This window comes from Symsagittifera roscoffensis, chromosome 7 (assembly GCF_963678635.1).
Source record: "Symsagittifera roscoffensis chromosome 7, txSymRosc1.1, whole genome shotgun sequence".
Lineage (NCBI taxonomy): Eukaryota > Metazoa > Xenacoelomorpha > Acoela > Convolutidae > Symsagittifera > Symsagittifera roscoffensis.
The window spans coordinates 35,593,541-35,610,856 of NC_087068.1; the positions used below are offsets into that span (position 1 = coordinate 35,593,541).

The 17,316-nt window shown below is 38.3% G+C and overlaps 2 protein-coding genes across 2 annotated transcripts in view; both read right to left on the bottom strand.

Annotated features, from left to right (window-relative positions):
• LOC134850943 (C-terminal-binding protein 1-like) overlaps positions 1-17,316 on the bottom strand; it is a 226,242-nt gene that overhangs the window by 96,411 nt on the left and 112,515 nt on the right. The window lies entirely within an intron of this gene.
• LOC134851243 (leucine-rich repeat and fibronectin type-III domain-containing protein 2-like) lies at positions 3,195-14,557 on the bottom strand. Its single transcript, XM_063867241.1, has 5 exons — positions 13,910-14,557; positions 5,098-5,466; positions 4,284-4,712; positions 3,895-4,139; positions 3,195-3,647 (listed from the first exon to the last, which is right to left on the bottom strand). Exons 1-5 carry the CDS (start codon positions 14,486-14,488, stop codon positions 3,344-3,346), a joined length of 1,926 nt encoding a protein of 641 aa, XP_063723311.1. The 5' UTR covers positions 14,489-14,557; the 3' UTR covers positions 3,195-3,343.

The window sequence follows — 17,316 nt, forward strand, 5'->3', positions numbered from 1 at the left end:
CTTCTGCTTGTCACCAAGTAATACACTAAAACAAGTTACTATACAATATAGCTACGCAGACAATAAAAGTCAAACAGTGCGTCTAAGTAAAAACGTTTGTTAAAAAGAGGTTATTTCAACATCAAGAAATCAAACCATAATTCATTATTTCATGCTGTAACACACAGATGCAACCAGAACGAACGAGCCATCTCAAGTGAACCAGAATAACGAATGCCGCCGACGACTGTGGAATCCACAAAAACTACTGGAAGGCAAAGTATGTATGCTTTTGAACATACGTCTGAAAACAAAAAAATTGTGTCATTTTGCATATGGCGGCGAAGAACTATTTTCAAAGAAAAAGAGCGTGTGTTTACCCTGCCAAAAAGAATGCGGAAAATCTTCAAAAACATGCTTTTGGGTTCATGGACCCACAGTTCAAAAAGATTTAGGCTCCACATGCATCCGAAGCTGTAGAAAATATTTAAAAAAGCACAAAAAAACTGGGGATGATAAAACTTAACCAGCGGTAACTTAACTCGGGAAAAACTTAACAAGCGGTAAAAAAACTAAACAAAAACTCAAAAAAAAACTCGGAGAAAAGCAAAAAAATCGGACAAAAGTTCTTTCAGAGCTGTGTTTTTATTCTGACCACGAAGAGCGCCAACCATCAGGTAGTAAAAAAGACTCATCAAAAGCGATTGAGTGATAGGTCATATTGAAGCCCTTGGAGTGCTTCAGCACGCGCCAGAAAACAAAATGACTGGGTGAAGAACATGCGTGTCAAAATAATAACGCTCTTGAGACATTTCAGAGCGTTATTGTTCCGACTTTCGATACGAAAGTAACGAAATATTTGTGCTCGGGGTGGGTTATTAACGCGTAAGCGGAGAGTTAATCCGTCTTAGTAATCGTTCCAAATTTGTTTAACGAAGCTTATTTGCCATAACTGATTTGTTACAAGTAGCGAAATCTATCCTTTTGTACTTTATATGGTGTGTGGGGGGATTATTTTTTTAAAAAAATTCAAATTTTTGAAAAAAAAATTTTCATTTTGTTCTATTACTTTTAATTTTTAAATGTTATTACTGCTCCTTAAACCTTAATAGGCAGTCGGAACATTCAGGGCTTCCCCGAGCACAAATATTCCGTTACTTTCGTATCGAAAGTAGGAACAATAACAAGCCAGAAAATATTTAAGACAATCGCAAACAAAATAGTCAAATTATGGGATTATATTGAGAATGATTTGCATATAAATTGTAAATGCAGGCTCCAGATACATCTGAAGCGGCAGAAAAACTAAATTGAAACATTCGAGAAAACAGTCAAAAAATCAGACCAAAAAACTGCTGTGCTATAATATCCTGCCGATCACAAACTGTAGGACAAGGCAGTCGTCAGATGCGGTTGAGTATCCTACCGATCACAAACTGTAGCACAAGGCAGTCGTCAGATGCGGTTGAGTGTGATAGATCTTATTAAAACGCATAGAAGTGCTTCGTATTTTTTTTTTAAAAAAACGACATATAAAAAGAACTTGACTGCGGCAAAAATTCTAGACAAACCTTAAAAAAGTGCTGCAGTTTGATTTGTACGCAGACGTTCCGTTCCAGTCAAAATCAATTTTATAACAGAGTCAGTGATAAACGAAAAAATGAGTAAATTGAAAAGTGAACTCAAATAAAGAATAAAACCTTGAAATAAAAAATAGTTTTGAGAAGTTGTTTATTTAGACATTTTTCCAGAGGTTCAATCTGTCAAATCATTCCAAAGCAAAAAACTAACAATTGAAAAAACTGCAAAGCAAAAAAAAATCAAGTTTCTATCTAGCTGCTATCAAGATTACAAATAACAGAGCCAGTAAGGAAATTTAAGTTAAGTTGTGAAACAAAATCAGTTTTAGTTTCTTTCTTCATATATCATATATTCTGTTACAGTTTTTGCTATCAAACTTACAAATTATTTCAATGACAAAAACTTTTTTCAGTCTTTCTCCAAAAGTGTACACAAAGTTTTAGACAAAGCTAAAAAAAAAGAAAAAAGAATCTTTCTTCCACGGTATTTACATAACTGTTCTCTGCAAAACCATTTTTGAAATTAAAATAATTTGAATACGGCAAAAAATCCAATATATGTGAAATCATAAGTTGTTTCATAAATTGTTTAACTAGACAAAATTTCGAAACCAATGGGTACACTCTCAAATAAATTGTCAAAAACAACTCTTGGCTCCCAAAAAACTTGCATAAAAGAAACTTATTTCCTATCTAGTTGCTGAACGAACAGACTCCAACTAACAGAGCCAAACTGGAAGAAAAATGTTTTCTTTGACAGCAAACATTTAACAAAAATTAAATTTTTCTCTGGTTTGATTTATCCGCGGTACTTACACAATGTTGGAAAAATACATCTAAATACAAAATCGATTGCAAGCAAAACAAAACTTATTGTATATCAAGGCAAAAATTTGACGAATTATTGTAAAAAGATTAATGTAAATTGCGCAAAAAAAAACATGTATAAAAGTCTCGGATCCTAATAAAAAGACAAAATGACTTAGTCCAACTCAAATTGGAACGCAACAAACCGCCGCTTGCGCGCGCTATTAAATGTCGCGCTTTAATTATCCCAAATTGGCCAATTAACCCTTAATTTTACAAAAAAGTGTACCAGATAAAATTTGGTTGCTTTGAGGAGCGGACAACAATTTTTTTCAGTTGGCATAAAAAAACTTTCGTCAAAATGCTTTGCTAGAAAACCAAAATTGACTGAATAAAAAACCAACCCAAGGATATCTTTTTCTTAAAATGTCAAAACGGAAGAAAAAACAAATTACATGTATCAAACAAAAATAAACTTCATAAACATGAGTTTCTTTCAAAAGATGATCATTTAGGCCAATTTCGAAACAATTTGTCATTTTTCTCCACAGCAAATCCAATCTAGTTTGAAACAAAAGGAAGTTCATATCAACTAGCTGACTAAACTCCAACTACAGAGTTTGCGTACAAAATAATAACAAGTCAAACGAACGAAGATGAAGAAGCCAGTGAAAACTAGAAATGAAACTGAAGGTGCTTTTAACTTAATGAACAAAACAATACAGACACACTTTGATATATATTGATATATCCACAAAAATATTGATATATCCAACAAAAAAACTATAAACATCACGAAAATTAATTTGAAATTATTTAACTACAAGTTCATTTTTTGCAAATAAATTGATTTTCCTAATGTTTGTTTCAAAATCTGTTCGATGATTTCTTTTAACGGCATTTGAAGAACTAATTTTAGTGAATTTTCTAAATGTTTCTTAGTAAAACCAAAAAGAAGCATTTCGTAAAGATTCGGGCTAGCAATCTGTGTTTGAGCTTTTTTCCTTTTTCTTCCTCCGACCCGTAGTTGAAGTTAGCGGATTATCGTTAGATAGAAACTCTTCTGGTTCTGGAAACAGCTGGATGTCGCCCGGCAGTTTTGCCGCACAGAAAAGCACAGGGTTACTTTGGATCTCATCAAAGGGATCATCCTCATCCTCGTAATTTCCATCCGGAGAAAGGAAATTAGGCGAAATATCAGGCGGCGGGTTTAACTGGGGCTGGTAATTTGGGTTTGAGTTCGGATTTGTGTTCACATTTGGAAGGTTTTGATAGTTGTGACTAAACAAACAACTCATTTCAGCTATCAATTTAACAAAAAGCTCATTCGTGTCCAATTTTGACATTTCTTAAAATTTGCACCATCTTTTTTTCCCAAAACTATTCAATATCCATTTGATTATCAAAATTTCTTCTTTTGGAATAGTTTCTGTCGTCTTGAGAATATTAAACGAATAAAATGCGGTTGCGTCAAAGGTAGCTGGTAGCAAAGGTAGTCAAAGATTTTTAACGCATATCATAGGCTCACTTTTCCAGGGAGTCATTCCCATTCATCTGATTGCTAGGACTATGTTCCGATGCCTCGGAAACCCTCCTCGGAACAATCTCGAGAGAATCTATGTCAGATGATCTGATTGGCTGATATCTGACTGGATGGCCATTCCTGCTTCCGGTGCTGTGATTAGTCAGCGATTGATTCAAAAGAGATCGTTGATTGGCTGATTGCTGAAATCCGTCTTTAGAAAATTCTCTGAGTGAACGTTCCAGGCGCACCTGAAATCACAAAAGGGGGATTCTCTTTGCCCGATAAAAAGATGACGATAGTTCTGAAAATATGCAAAAAGTGCCTTTTAACATGAAGCGGATCTAAGCGTGAATTAAAAGAAAGTTTTGCTGTTTTATTTGATGGCAGTTTACCTGTGATCTCTCTTCTGGGTCGAAATCCAGCCCATGGATAGTACTCGTAGTGATATTAGCCGTGCTCAGAGATGAAGCGTGAACAACCCTTCCAAAAGTGTTGGAGCTGTCTTTGAAGTTCTCAATGGAGTATTGACTCGACTGGCATCTACTCCGACAGAGATTCGACAGTTTGGGTTTGGGACAGCAGGGACAGCATTTAAAAATCAAGAAAACTGTGAGAAGCAGAAGAAGTATGGATATGAAGACCATAACTGCGGAAACAATGGCTGCTGTTTCCGACTGAGAAAGAGCACCGGATACTTCAATCGACAGGATTCCAGTGGTGTTCTGGACCACGTTGCCGGCAATGCAAAGGATGGCGCCGGCGTCTTCCATGCGCACTTTGGATATTCGCAAGTTTCCCTCGAAGTCTACCGAGAACCTTCCCTAAATAGTGTTGTTGTGTTAAATCAAAAGCTGAATTCAGATCAAATGAATTAACCAGTCGTGCAAGTGGAAAAACATCAGAAGCAATGTTAGTTGTTCAAGTTTATTAGAAGTTGATTTCAAAATAACATTCGATATAGAATTTGAATTGATAATTTCAACCATATAGGTTTTTTTAAAAAAATGGCGTTAAAATGTTTTGCTTTGAAATTGATTTAAGTTCAAATTGATTTAAGTTGCAGGGAGTGAAAGTATGTGACAGTAAATTGTTCACAATTAAATATGATTGATCACCACAATTCTTAAGAAGCGCTGCAGTGATTATGGAATAAGAAAGAATCAAAACAATCCTGAGTTAATGAAATGAAAAAATTGAAATACGTACCAGTTTTTGTCCGGGGAGTAGTACAGCATCAATAGATTTGACTTGAAAAAACACATAGGGCGTTGGATCTCCCGTCGCTTCACATCTCACCACAGCTTTCTCCGTGTGTTCCGAAAAGAGAAACACTTCTCGCTCGTTCTGGATCAGAGGAGCCTCACACTTCATCATCCTCCCTGGCACATCTCGCACCCTGATCCCTTGCAGCTCGAGAGGGGAGGAACAAGTGCCCTGGACGTCCAACTGGGTGGGACCTACTGAGGGATTGGATGTGAACTGGGACACCCAACGCATGAGACAGTTGCAGTGGATGGGGTTCTCATTCAAGTACAGTCTCAGCTGGCTGTATGAGGCACTTCCGTTGATCAGAGACTGTCAAATGTGAAAGGAATTAAAATCAGCAGCGGATTCGGGGGGAAGGGGACGAGAGAAGCGCGAAATGAATGGAAATGAAGAAAGGAAATGAACTAAAACTATATATAAATCAAAAGCTAAGCAGCAAAAAGGCAAAAGGCAAGAGCGTGAATAAGTTTTGTTTTTTTTTCTTGAAAAAATTCAACACGATCTATAAATGACAAGACTTTGTTCTTTTACATTTAAAAAGGAAACAGATACAGCAGATAAAAAAATCAAACGACAAAAATGACAACAAAAAATGACTCGTTTGAAGACAAGGCTAATCTCCGGAAGCCTTTAAAAGTGTCTTTAAAAGAGCCCATTAAGCTTCTAAACATGACCGTTAAAGCTGCTTTTTCCCTCAGGTGGCAACAGGAGCGGACTTAGGGGGGGGGGGGGGAGACGAGGGAGGTGGTGCAGATGCGCCTCCTTGTGGGATTAAAACACCTTTGGTATTGTTTTATGACACTGTGGTGTGGTGTGGTGTGTCTAACGGTATCGTTTTGACGTCATTATAGTATTACTTTCAATGCTAGTTAATAATCGTGCTAATCTTGCCTATTGGCTATCAAGGTCGCTACCGACCTGTCAATCTATACTCTATTCATCATTAAGTGCGCTCACTCACTCTGTCTCAATTTATGAAAGATGTAAGTTGAACTCTAGAATTTTGCCATGACATTATTTATATCATTTACATTATTTGCATTATTTACAATCTTATCTATTATAAACAAGGTGAATTGAGTCTTGTTTAAACTGGTTTCCTCAGTAAACCAAATGGCGCAGCCAGCAGGATCGATTTCGGAGGATCGGACTGACCTGTTAGGTGTTCCCGTATTCTGGCATAAACCAACAGCGGATCCACCCAGCAGCTGTGATTCTTAGATAGGCCAATTCAACTTAGCAATCGCCCTGAGAGAAAGGTGTGATCCACGTGAGTCATTGAAACCACCGGGTGTGGTACATGATGATCCTGTTCCAAAACGAGAAGCTGTGGGGGTGGATGAGGATGCGGCAGCAATTGCGAATCGTATTGCACGAAACGGTGCAGCCGTACGAAGAGTGGCGGATATGAAAGAAAAACGCCGGGCGAAATGTCCCAGAGTAGCACCAGGTGTGTTCTACTACGAAGTTGAGCAACGAAATAAATCTCGTTTATTCTTTTCGCTTGGCTCAGAAGGGAAGAAAAGGTTCCTCCAAAGTTACCCACATGCGGATCTCAGTGCAATATCATTTCAGGAATTTCACGAATTCTGTGTACTCCTTTTCAAGAAGGAAAAAAATTACATTATCGAACGTTTGCAAATGTACAACGCCGTACATTCAGATCGTGAAGGTTTGTAAGCTTTTTATTTGCGACTGACGGGACAAGCCGCCCTGTGTGGATGGACAATTGATCAGGAAAAAGAAGTTGTAAGAGATATCTTCATTGCCAAGATGATATATAAAGACATTCAGAGAGAATTGTGTATTCGCCCAGGTACCACTCCAGAAGAGACGCTGAAATCAGCGTTGCTGCAGGAAAAAGGGGCACAAACCGCCACTCATCTGCAAAAGCAACTTGGGAGTTCGGCTTCGATGGGCAGTTTTTCCCAGTCAGGAGCCAATTCGGGTCAGAACACTCGCATAAAACAAAAACCTGCATTTTCTGTCCAAGGGAAGAAATTGTCAGATAGAATCAATCGGGCTCAGAACAATAAGTCGAAGGGGACCAACGAGAAAGCGAAATAATGTTATTTTTGCGGTAACAGGTTTTCAGCAAATCATAAGCAAAGTTGTCCAGCCAGAAATGTGATTTGTAGGAATTGTAGTAAGAAGGATCACTTCGCAAAATGCTGTAACTCCAAGAACGTAGCGAACGTAGAAGCTGAGTCAGATGAGACGGTGGAAGAAGATTATTTCATCACATCCGATAGTGAGCCAGAGTTTGCTGTTTTGTCAGTGGCGTCAGAAGAACCGAGTCGTCCCATTGCGTCAGTGAAGAAGTTGGAGGTGGTTAATGCTGCTACGGGCAAGTTACGCTCTATTCAGATAACACTTCCTTGTGGGAAGACGTTCTTCAAAGCAACGGTGGATACTGGAAGCCCTGCTTCTTTCGTAAATAAGAAGACAGCAGACTACATCATGAAAACTGTACCGTCAGCCAAAGTTTTTAGCGATCACGAACGTCCAATCGACACGGTATATGTTGACTACAATAGGAAAAAAATTGAACTGATGGGTACAATGATATTGGATGTGTCATCATTGGGTTGGCTGGTCAAATCTGCAAAGTTTCTCATTTCGGAAAATCGTACACGATGCTTATTAGGTTTGGACTTGCAGCCCCAGTTGGGGGTGAGGACAACGCAAGTTAGACCAGAAAGGTCTTTGGTGGGTGAAGTATCCCTATCAAACCTGAATGAGACGTCAGAGTCTTGGAAAACACATTTCCATCAGAAATTTCATCGTGTATTTTCCAGAATAGGTAGAGCCAAAAATCACCAAGTATTCTCTACATTCAAGTCTCCGCTTGTTCCGATTCAGGAGAAAGGAAGGCGGATTCCAGTGCATATCCAAGATAAAGTTGGCCTGGAAATTCGGAAGTTAATTCGAGAAGGCCACGTGGTCAAACTTAACAAATGTACAAGCGAACATTTTATCTCACCGATTGTAATTACGGCTAAAAAGGATGGTTCCGTGAAATTGGCTATGGATGCAAAGCCTATGAATGATCAGATTCATAAGAACCAATATCAGATGCCAAATTTGTTGGAATTGTTGGACTCGGCAGCCCAGATAATCACATCGGACAAAATGGGTTATGTTTGGCTTACGTCCCTAGATTTGAAATATGCATTCAATCAGATTCCGCTCAGTGATGAAGTTAGTCGTCATTGCAACTTTAATATCGTCTGTGGAGAGGAAATTGGCACGTATCGGTTTAAAACTGGGTTTTATGGGTTAACGGACATGCCAAAAGAATTCCAAAAAGCAATGGACAATACCCTCCAGGGCTTATCGGGAGTTTTCTGTTTCTTGGACGATATTTTGATAGTTTCGAAAGGATCAATCAAGGATCACAATATTCTTGTAAATAAAGTGATAACTCGTTTGGATGAAGAAGGTTTTGCTCTGAAATTGTCGAAATGCGATTTTTCGATGAATCAACTATCTTGGTTGGGTTACGACATTGACTCAGAAGGCTATAGACCAAAACGTTCTAAAATCGATGCAGTGTTAGCTCTGGAGCCTTCTAAGTCGCTCAAGCAACTTAGTTTTTTCATGGGCATACTCAACCATTTACAACGTTTTCTACCGAACCTTCAGGTCCATTCGGACCAGTTATGCCCTTCCTTGAAAGCAAGTAATAAAAGCAAGTTTGTGCGGGGGGAGGGCCAACAAACGGCAGTGAGTGTATGTGTATTTATTTTTAATCTTAAGAAATTCAATTGTTCATTTTAATTTTTCCCTAGAGGGGGAAATGTGGTGTGGTGTGTCTAACGCGTCGTTATGACGTCATTATAGTATTACTTTCAATGCTAGTTATTAATGGTCCTAATCTTGCCTATTGGCTATCAAGGTCGCTACCGACCTGTCAATCTATACTCTATTCATCATTAAGTGCGCTCACTCACTCTGTCTCAATTTATGAAAGATGTAAGTTGAACTCTAGAATTTTGCCATGACATTATTTATATCATTTACATTATTTACATTATTTACAATCTTATCTATTATAAACAAGGTGAATTGAGTCTTGTTTAAACTGGTATTCCTCAGTAAACAAAATGGCGCAGCCAGTAGGATCGATTTCGGAGGATCGGACTGACCTGTTAGGTGTTCCCGTATTCTGGCATAAACCAACAGCGGATCCACCCAGCAGCTGGGATTCTTGGATAGGCCAATTCAACTTAGCAATCACCCTGAGAGAAAGGTGTGATCCACGTGAGTCATTGAAACCACCGGGTGTGGTACATGATGATCCTGTTCCAAAACGAGAAGCTGTGGGGGTGGATGAGGATGCGGCAGCAATTGCGAATCGTATTGCACGAAACGATGCAGCCGTACGAAGAGTGGCGGATATGAAAGAAAAACGCCGGGCGAAATGTCCCAGAGTAGCACCAGGTGTGTTCTACTACGAAGTTGAGCAACGAAATAAATCTCGTTTATTCTTTTCGCTTGGCTCAGAAGGGAAGAAAAGGTTCCTCCAAAGTTACCCACATGCGGATTTCAGTGCAATATCATTTCAGGAATTTCACGAATTCTGTGTACTCCTTTTCAAGAAGGAAAAAAATTACATTATCGAACGTTTGCAAATGTACAACGCCGTACATTCAGATCGTGAAGGTTTGGAAGCTTTTTATTTGCGACTGACGGGACAAGCCGCCCTGTGTGGATGGACAATTGATCAGGAAAAAGAAGTTGTAAGAGATATCTTCATTGCCAAGATGAGATATAAAGACATTCAGAGAGAATTGTGTATTCGCCCAGGTACCACTCCAGAAGAGACGCTGAAATCAGCGTTGCTGCAGGAAAAAGGGGCACAAACCGCCACTCATCTGCAAAAGCAACTTGGGAGTTCGGCTTCGATGGGCAGTTTTTCCCAGTCAGGAGCCAATTCGGGTCAGAACACTCGCATAAAACAAAAACCTGCATTTTCTGTCCAAGGGAAGAAATTGTCAGATAGAATCAATCGGGCTCAGAACAATAAGTCGAAGGGGACCAACGAGAAAGCGAAATTATGTTATTTTTGCGGCAAATCATAAGCAAAGTTGTCCAGCCAGAAATGTGATTTGTAGGAATTGTAGTAAGAAGGATCACTTCGCAAAATGCTGTAACTCCAAGAACGTAGCGAACGTAGAAGCTGAGTCAGATGAGACGGTGGAAGAAGATTATTTCATCACATCCGATAGTGAGCCAGAGTTTGCTGTTTTGTCAGTGGCGTCAGAAGAACCGAGTCGTCCCATTGCGTCAGTGAAGAAGTTGGAGGTGGTTAATGCTGCTACGGGCAAGTTACGCTCTATTCAGATAACACTTCCTTGTGGGAAGACGTTCTTCAAAGCAACGGTGGATACTGGAAGCCCTGCTTCTTTCGTAAATAAGAAGACAGCAGACTACATCATGAAAACTGTACCGTCAGCCAAAGTTTTTAGCGATCACGAACGTCCAATCGACACGGTATATGTTGACTACAATAGGAAAAAAATTGAACTGATGGGTACAATGATATTGGATGTGTCATCATTGGGTTGGCTGGTCAAATCTGCAAAGTTTCTCATTTCGGAAAATCGTACACGATGCTTATTAGGTTTGGACTTGCAGCCCCAGTTGGGGGTGAGGACAACGCAAGTTAGACCAGAAAGGTCTTTGGTGGGTGAAGTATCCCTATCAAACCTGAATGAGACGTCAGAGTCTTGGAAAACACATTTCCATCAGAAATTTCATCGTGTATTTTCCAGAATAGGTAGAGCCAAAAATCACCAAGTATTCTCTACATTCAAGTCTCCGCTTGTTCCGATTCAGGAGAAAGGAAGGCGGATTCCAGTGCATATCCAAGATAAAGTTGGCCTGGAAATTCGGAAGTTAATTCGAGAAGGCCACGTGGTCAAACTTAACAAATGTACAAGCGAACATTTTATCTCACCGATTGTAATTACGGCTAAAAAGGATGGTTCCGTGAAATTGGCTATGGATGCAAAGCCTATGAATGATCAGATTCATAAGAACCAATATCAGATGCCAAATTTGTTGGAATTGTTGGACTCGGCAGCCCAGATAATCACATCGGACAAAATGGGTTATGTTTGGCTTACGTCCCTAGATTTGAAATATGCATTCAGTCAGATTCCGCTCAGTGATGAAGTTAGTCGTCATTGCAACTTTAATATCGTCTGTGGAGAGCAAATTGGCACGTATCGGTTTAAAACTGGGTTTTATGGGTTAACGGACATGCCAAAAGAATTCCAAAAAGCAATGGACAATACCCTCCAGGGTTTATCGGGAGTTTTCTGTTTCTTGGACGATATTTTGATAGTTTCGAAAGGATCAATCAAGGATCACAATATTATTGTAAATAAAGTGATAACTCGTTTGGATGAAGAAGGTTTTGCTCTGAAATTGTCGAAATGCGATTTTTCGATGAATCAACTATCTTGGTTGGGTTACGACATTGACTCAGAAGGCTATAGGCCAAAACGTTCTAAAATTGATGCAGTGTTAGCTCTGGAGCCTCCTAAGTCGCTCAAGCAACTTCGTTTTTTCATGGGCATACTCAACCATTTACAACGTTTTCTACCGAACCTTCAGGTCCATTCGGACCAGTTACGCCCTTCCTTGAAAGCAAGTAATAAAAGCAAGTTTGTGCGGGGGGAGGGCCAACAAACGGCAGTGAGTGTATGTGTAGTTATTTTTAATCTTAAGAAAGTCAATTGTTCATCTTAATTTTTCCCTAGAGGGGGAAATGTGGTGTGGTGTGTCTAACGGTATCGTTATGACGTCATTATAGTATTACTTTCAATGCTAGTTATTAATCGTGCTAATCTTGCCTATTGGCTATCAAGGTCGCTACCGACCTGTCAATCTATACTCTATTCATCATTAAGTGCGCTCACTCACTCTGTCTCAATTTATGAAAGATGTAAGTTGAACTCTAGAATTTTGTCATGACAATATTTTTATCATTTACATTATTTACATTATTTACAATCTTATCTATTATAAACAAGGTGAATTGAGTCTTGTTTAAACTGGTCTTCCTCAGTAAACCACAGACACCAATTTTTAGCTGACCTAACCAAAAAATTTTCTTAAGGGTGACATTATAAACTAATTTTGAGAGGAGAGAGCGCGCCGAAAAAACTGTTTTAGTCTTTTTTGGCCTTTTTCAATGAGCCGCCTGCGGCGCTGAAAATTTGGTAGAAATAAAGTTTTCTTGGTGATTTGGGAGAGCTAGGAAAATCAATTTGGTCGACTTACTAAGTCGGAAAATAATTGAAAATCAAACGTTTCGCCCAGAGCAATAGACTCAATTACAAAAATCAGAATTCATTATTTACTCGCAATTTACGGTTCGAGCCGCTTGCAAGCGCAACGGAGCAAGCGGTCGTACTAGTCCATGCTGTGTTATTTTGATACTTGTGTCGTGTTATAAAAGTCCTGTCATCTCATAGATTATAATTCATCTTTAATTGCTTGCTGGATTTTACATCGTTTTATCGTTAAGCCGTTTTATACACCCCCGCATAGATGGTCACAAGATTTTTTCAAATTGAATGATTTTCTTATCTACTAATTTCTTTTAGATTAATCTTTCAGTTACTATGATTAATTATAATTTTTCTTTTGATTAGCCAATGAATCATTATTTCAAAACTTACTTGAATTCCAAATTAAAGTTTCTGACACACCATTTTCCCAATTTTAATTTTTTGATCGTATCGAAGTTTTGGCTTGTTGTTTAGACCTAAGCGACGCGCAGCCAAAAATTCATAGTCGAGCAGGTCCTATAGTCAAACTGAGCGTTAAACATAAAGTAAACAAGAATACTCGTATATCATGGCGAAGCCCTAAATGTTCCGACGGGTGCCGCATATCAAGTCGAATCGCAAAGTTAGGGACTTCGAGCCAAAATTTTCCCCAAAAAGTCATAAAATATTATTAATTTGAAGACTGGCTTGAAGAATTGTCATGAATGGCGCTCATTATGGACTAAACCTGCCTAAATTTTTTTGAAAATACCATTTTACAGATTAAAAAATAGTGTTTTGTGGTGCTTATAATATTTAAAATTCGACCTGTTCCGACTGCTCTTTAATCCATAATATCGAATGTTTTTTTTGTGAAATTTTTTTTTTGAAAAACTATAATTTTTGGAAAATTTCAAAGATCAAACGAAAAAATTTGAGTCGTACGAACCGTTTTGTTTTTCCGAATAATTACGCCACGCTTAAATAATTCGCGTTACGTTTTTCACATCATGAATAATAATTTCAAAGCGCGCATAACAGTCCAGAGGATGACCGAATTGGTAACTTTCAAACTCTTATAGCTAGGCAAAAATGATCGGAGGTAAAATATCTTTTTTCATTAGATTTCAGAGTTGATATGTTCAATGGGGTACAAAGTTTTTTTTGTTAAAAACGATTAGTTCGATAATTGATTGAATAAAACAACACCCCAAGCATACATATCCCGTTTTCTTGGAAAGTCCGAACAATTAAGTCAAAATAAGTCAAACATAGCTGCAGCAGATTGCGCTGGTTGGAAAATAGGCAATTTTAATTATGCTGGTCGAGTTACAAGTTCGAACTCTCGATGCAGTCTAGTCGCGCCGGCTGCAAAAGTTTTATGCCCGCACCAGTCTGAAATGCTGGTCTAGCCGGCCGTATAGCTTATCCATACACCTCGATCTTGGTCAAATTCATGTTTTACTGACCTTTACACTGCTGGCCTTGACCCCTCTTAAGTTATTCGAGCTGAAGTCCACAGAAAGCTCAATAGACTGCACCCTGACGCCTCTGAACAGATCATCAGGCAATTCATTCAACAGATTGTTCGATAAGTCGACACTCTCCAGAAACTTTAGGCCGTCAAAGAAGGCGGGATCGATTGATCTAATGCCGCATGATCTGGCGTTTATCCGTTCTAGTGAACGAGGCACAGAAAAACTGAGGGTTTTAAAACTGTTTTGGTTTAAGTAAAGTGAAGTTAAAAACTGTGTTTTCAGGAACGTCAACTGATGAATTGAACTGATTTCGTTTGATTGCAATTGAAGGTGCTTCAGATGGGGGTATGGGACAAAATCGTTTTCAGAAAGAGTCATCAATTCATTATAAGGTAGATCGAGGCGAGTTAAATGACTGTTCAACTGAGAGGGGACTTCACGCAACTTCAAGTTTGCACAATTCGCAATTGTTTTCTCCGAATCCGCATAACTACACAAAATACTGGGACTAACTGACTTTAAAATTAAAAATAACAAAACAAAATTTAAAAAGTAATTTGATAAAGTCATTTCAACAGTTCAATAGAAGTTTTATTGATATCTTGAATGAGTTTGGATAAAACTAAACCGAATTATAATCATTAGATTAAAACACGTTCTGATTAAGCAGCAGTTTATGAATGTCCAGCATTCGTGGTTTTATTGTTTTTTGTTCTCACTTGTAGACTAGAAGTATGTTTTGAAGAAACGTATCATTCTTCTTTCTTTATGTGCAAAATTTTAGCAGTTGCCAACTACCTGTGATGAGTTACTGCTCAATGTGTTGTTACCACTGATTTTTACGAACGTACTACACTACGTGTGCGGACAGCAAGCAGAAATTTCTGGTTTTTCTCGTTCGAAGGCGGCTGTTGTCGAAGAAAAAAGTTAACATTTGTCAAAGTCAAATATTAAGGTTGACCGACCAAAAAAGAATAATAAAAAAATACCACAGGGGAGGACCATTTATGTTGGAAGAAGATTAAAGGCGACCCCCAAATTAGGAAATGTTGCGAAATTTTGTTTCGAAAAACTGAAGACTTTTTCTTCAAAATATTCATTTTTCAAGCCAAAATTATGCAATTAGATTAACTTTGCGATACATTTATAATTGAACGTTACAAGCGAGCATGCTCTGAGACCAGGAAAGGAAATTAAGTCGGTAACGATTTCGATGTAAGACCAGGCAATCCGTGAATGGATGCAGAAAGCTTTGCTTCTTACTGTCAACGTTAGTTCAATACTGTTGCCAGTGTTGTGATTTGTTTTTAGTATTAGGTCATTATGACCTTCGGTATTGATAAGATACCAGCCAACTCACCACAGGATTCGACCATCGGTCGATCATTCATTGTTCGCGTTAGTCTTAGAACAGACATTTTAATTCAGTTCATCTTTCACTTCTTTTATTCTTTTACTTAGTTTTTACATAGTCTCTACAAACCTAGTTAGCAAGTCTTAACATTTTGTTATGGCGCATCCTACAGGATTATGGCCCAGCCAGCGAAACCCCACGGAAACTACTGTCAGCTACCATAAGTCCTTCAGAGGCTCTAAGCTCTAAGCTTAGGCGCTCATCGACAAAAAGGGATACTTTAACCATCAAAACTTGACAAACATGACAAAATCATTGACGAGTGGGACGACTTTTAATGTAAATAACTAAAAAAAGAAAGAACCGAGCATCAATATCGAAAAGAATACTTCGTGTATGAAATGTGGGAACGCAATACCAAGGGCCACTTGAACGTTTGTCGTGCGAAGGAGATCATTAGTAAAAATTGTAACATTAACGGACACTTTGATAAACTCTGTAAGCGGCCCACTGTAAGCATTGTAGGTGATATTATCCATATCGATACTTGTACACCATCCCGCCGGAGAAATCCTGGAGCGATTATCAAGAAATGTGTAGAGTGATAAACGCTCGAAACGAGAACGGTCAGAGCGACGATGACGATTATTTTTTGTTGAGTGTAAAAACTATCTACGATGAAAACGAACTTGGGACCAAGAACTTTGTGAAAATAAGATTGGGATGGTATATGATTGTAAATCTGAAAAATCTTGTAGATTCAGCGAGCCCAGTTAGATTTATTGAGCAAAACGTTTTGCACGAAATAAAACTTGAGATATCCCAACCTGAAGGTTTCGTCAGTGGAGAAAAGGAATAAAGACTTATATTGCGGATTTAAAGATAACACAATCAAAATCTTAGGAAAAATCACCATTAGAACCCAATCCAATAAAAGGAGTTCCGAAGAAGAACGCCATTTTTTCATTACAGGAGGCCACGAACGAAAAAAAACTTGGGAAGCGATAACTTAACAAGACTAGTCATAGAAAAACTAAAAGAAGTACCCAAAACTGAAATGCACAGTCACTCAACCAAGAGGAGAATAAGTTGAACAAACATATTTTTTAACAGATCGAAATTTTAAAGAAAAAAAATTACTAGCAGAGTCGGGAAATTACCGAACGATCGTAAACTATTTTCACTCTCCGTTCAAACTTGTACAGCAAAAGGAAAAAGAGTTCCTTTTTGAATTTTTGGCGTAATTGAAGTACTAAAAAGATGCAGACCAAAGTTCACATTGAAAAATTAGAAAAATGCGACAAAGATTGTTTTATTAGTGCAATCTTTATAATTAGAAAGAAAAATGGCTCGATTAAATTGGCGTTAGACTCTAAAATGATAAACAGCCAGAGTTTTTACAACAAAATATCAGATGCCTAAAATGTACGAGCTCATTGATAATGCCGCTCTACATCTTTCAGAAAAACACACCGGCCAGGTTTGGTTTAGTAATTTTGCTAAAAAACAAGCAGCCAGTGGAAATTCAGCATCGCGGGCTGAGAAATCAACGGCACGTATTGTTTTTTAACTAAAACTTTCTGGACTGGGCGATATGCCCAACGAATTTCAAAGAGTCATAGACTTACGCTTATGGGATATATCATTCACTAACTGCTATACAGACGATATTTTGATAGGTTCAGAGGAATCCTCAGAGAAACAGAAATCAAACGCAAATAGAGTACCAATAGTGCTAGAAGAAGAAATGACAATGTGGCGGTGAAATGGGTAAAATGCGCATTCTTTCAAGAAGAAACTGGATGGCAAAGCTTCAAATACTTACTTCGCTCTTTTTGGCTCAACAAACCAATATACAAAAATCGTGCCGAACCAATTTATTTGAGATCTCCATTAGGACCCCTTGTAATAAAAAATTTTAGTATACCAGTGCGACAATGTCATTCCATGGTTTCCGAAACACTGAAATCAGAAATTTGTAGCTATCAGAGAAAACAGTCGCCTTGAAATTTAAAAAAAGAGACTGAAAACAGATGCCTTTCAT

What these genes read in the sequence shown, in the direction of transcription:
- LOC134851243 (XM_063867241.1), bottom strand. Translation starts at nt 14,488, where the DNA reads ATGACTTTATCAAATTACTTTTTAAATTTTGTTTTGTTATTTTTAATT. An exon ending in TCAAGGCCAGCAGTGTAAAG is followed by an intron (nt 5,467 to 13,909) that starts GTCAGTAAAACA and finishes CACATTTGACAG; the next exon opens with TCTCTGATCAACGGAAGTGC. An exon ending in GGGAATGACTCCCTGGAAAA is followed by an intron (nt 3,648 to 3,894) that starts GTGAGCCTATGA and finishes TTGTTTGTTTAG; the next exon opens with TCACAACTATCAAAACCTTC.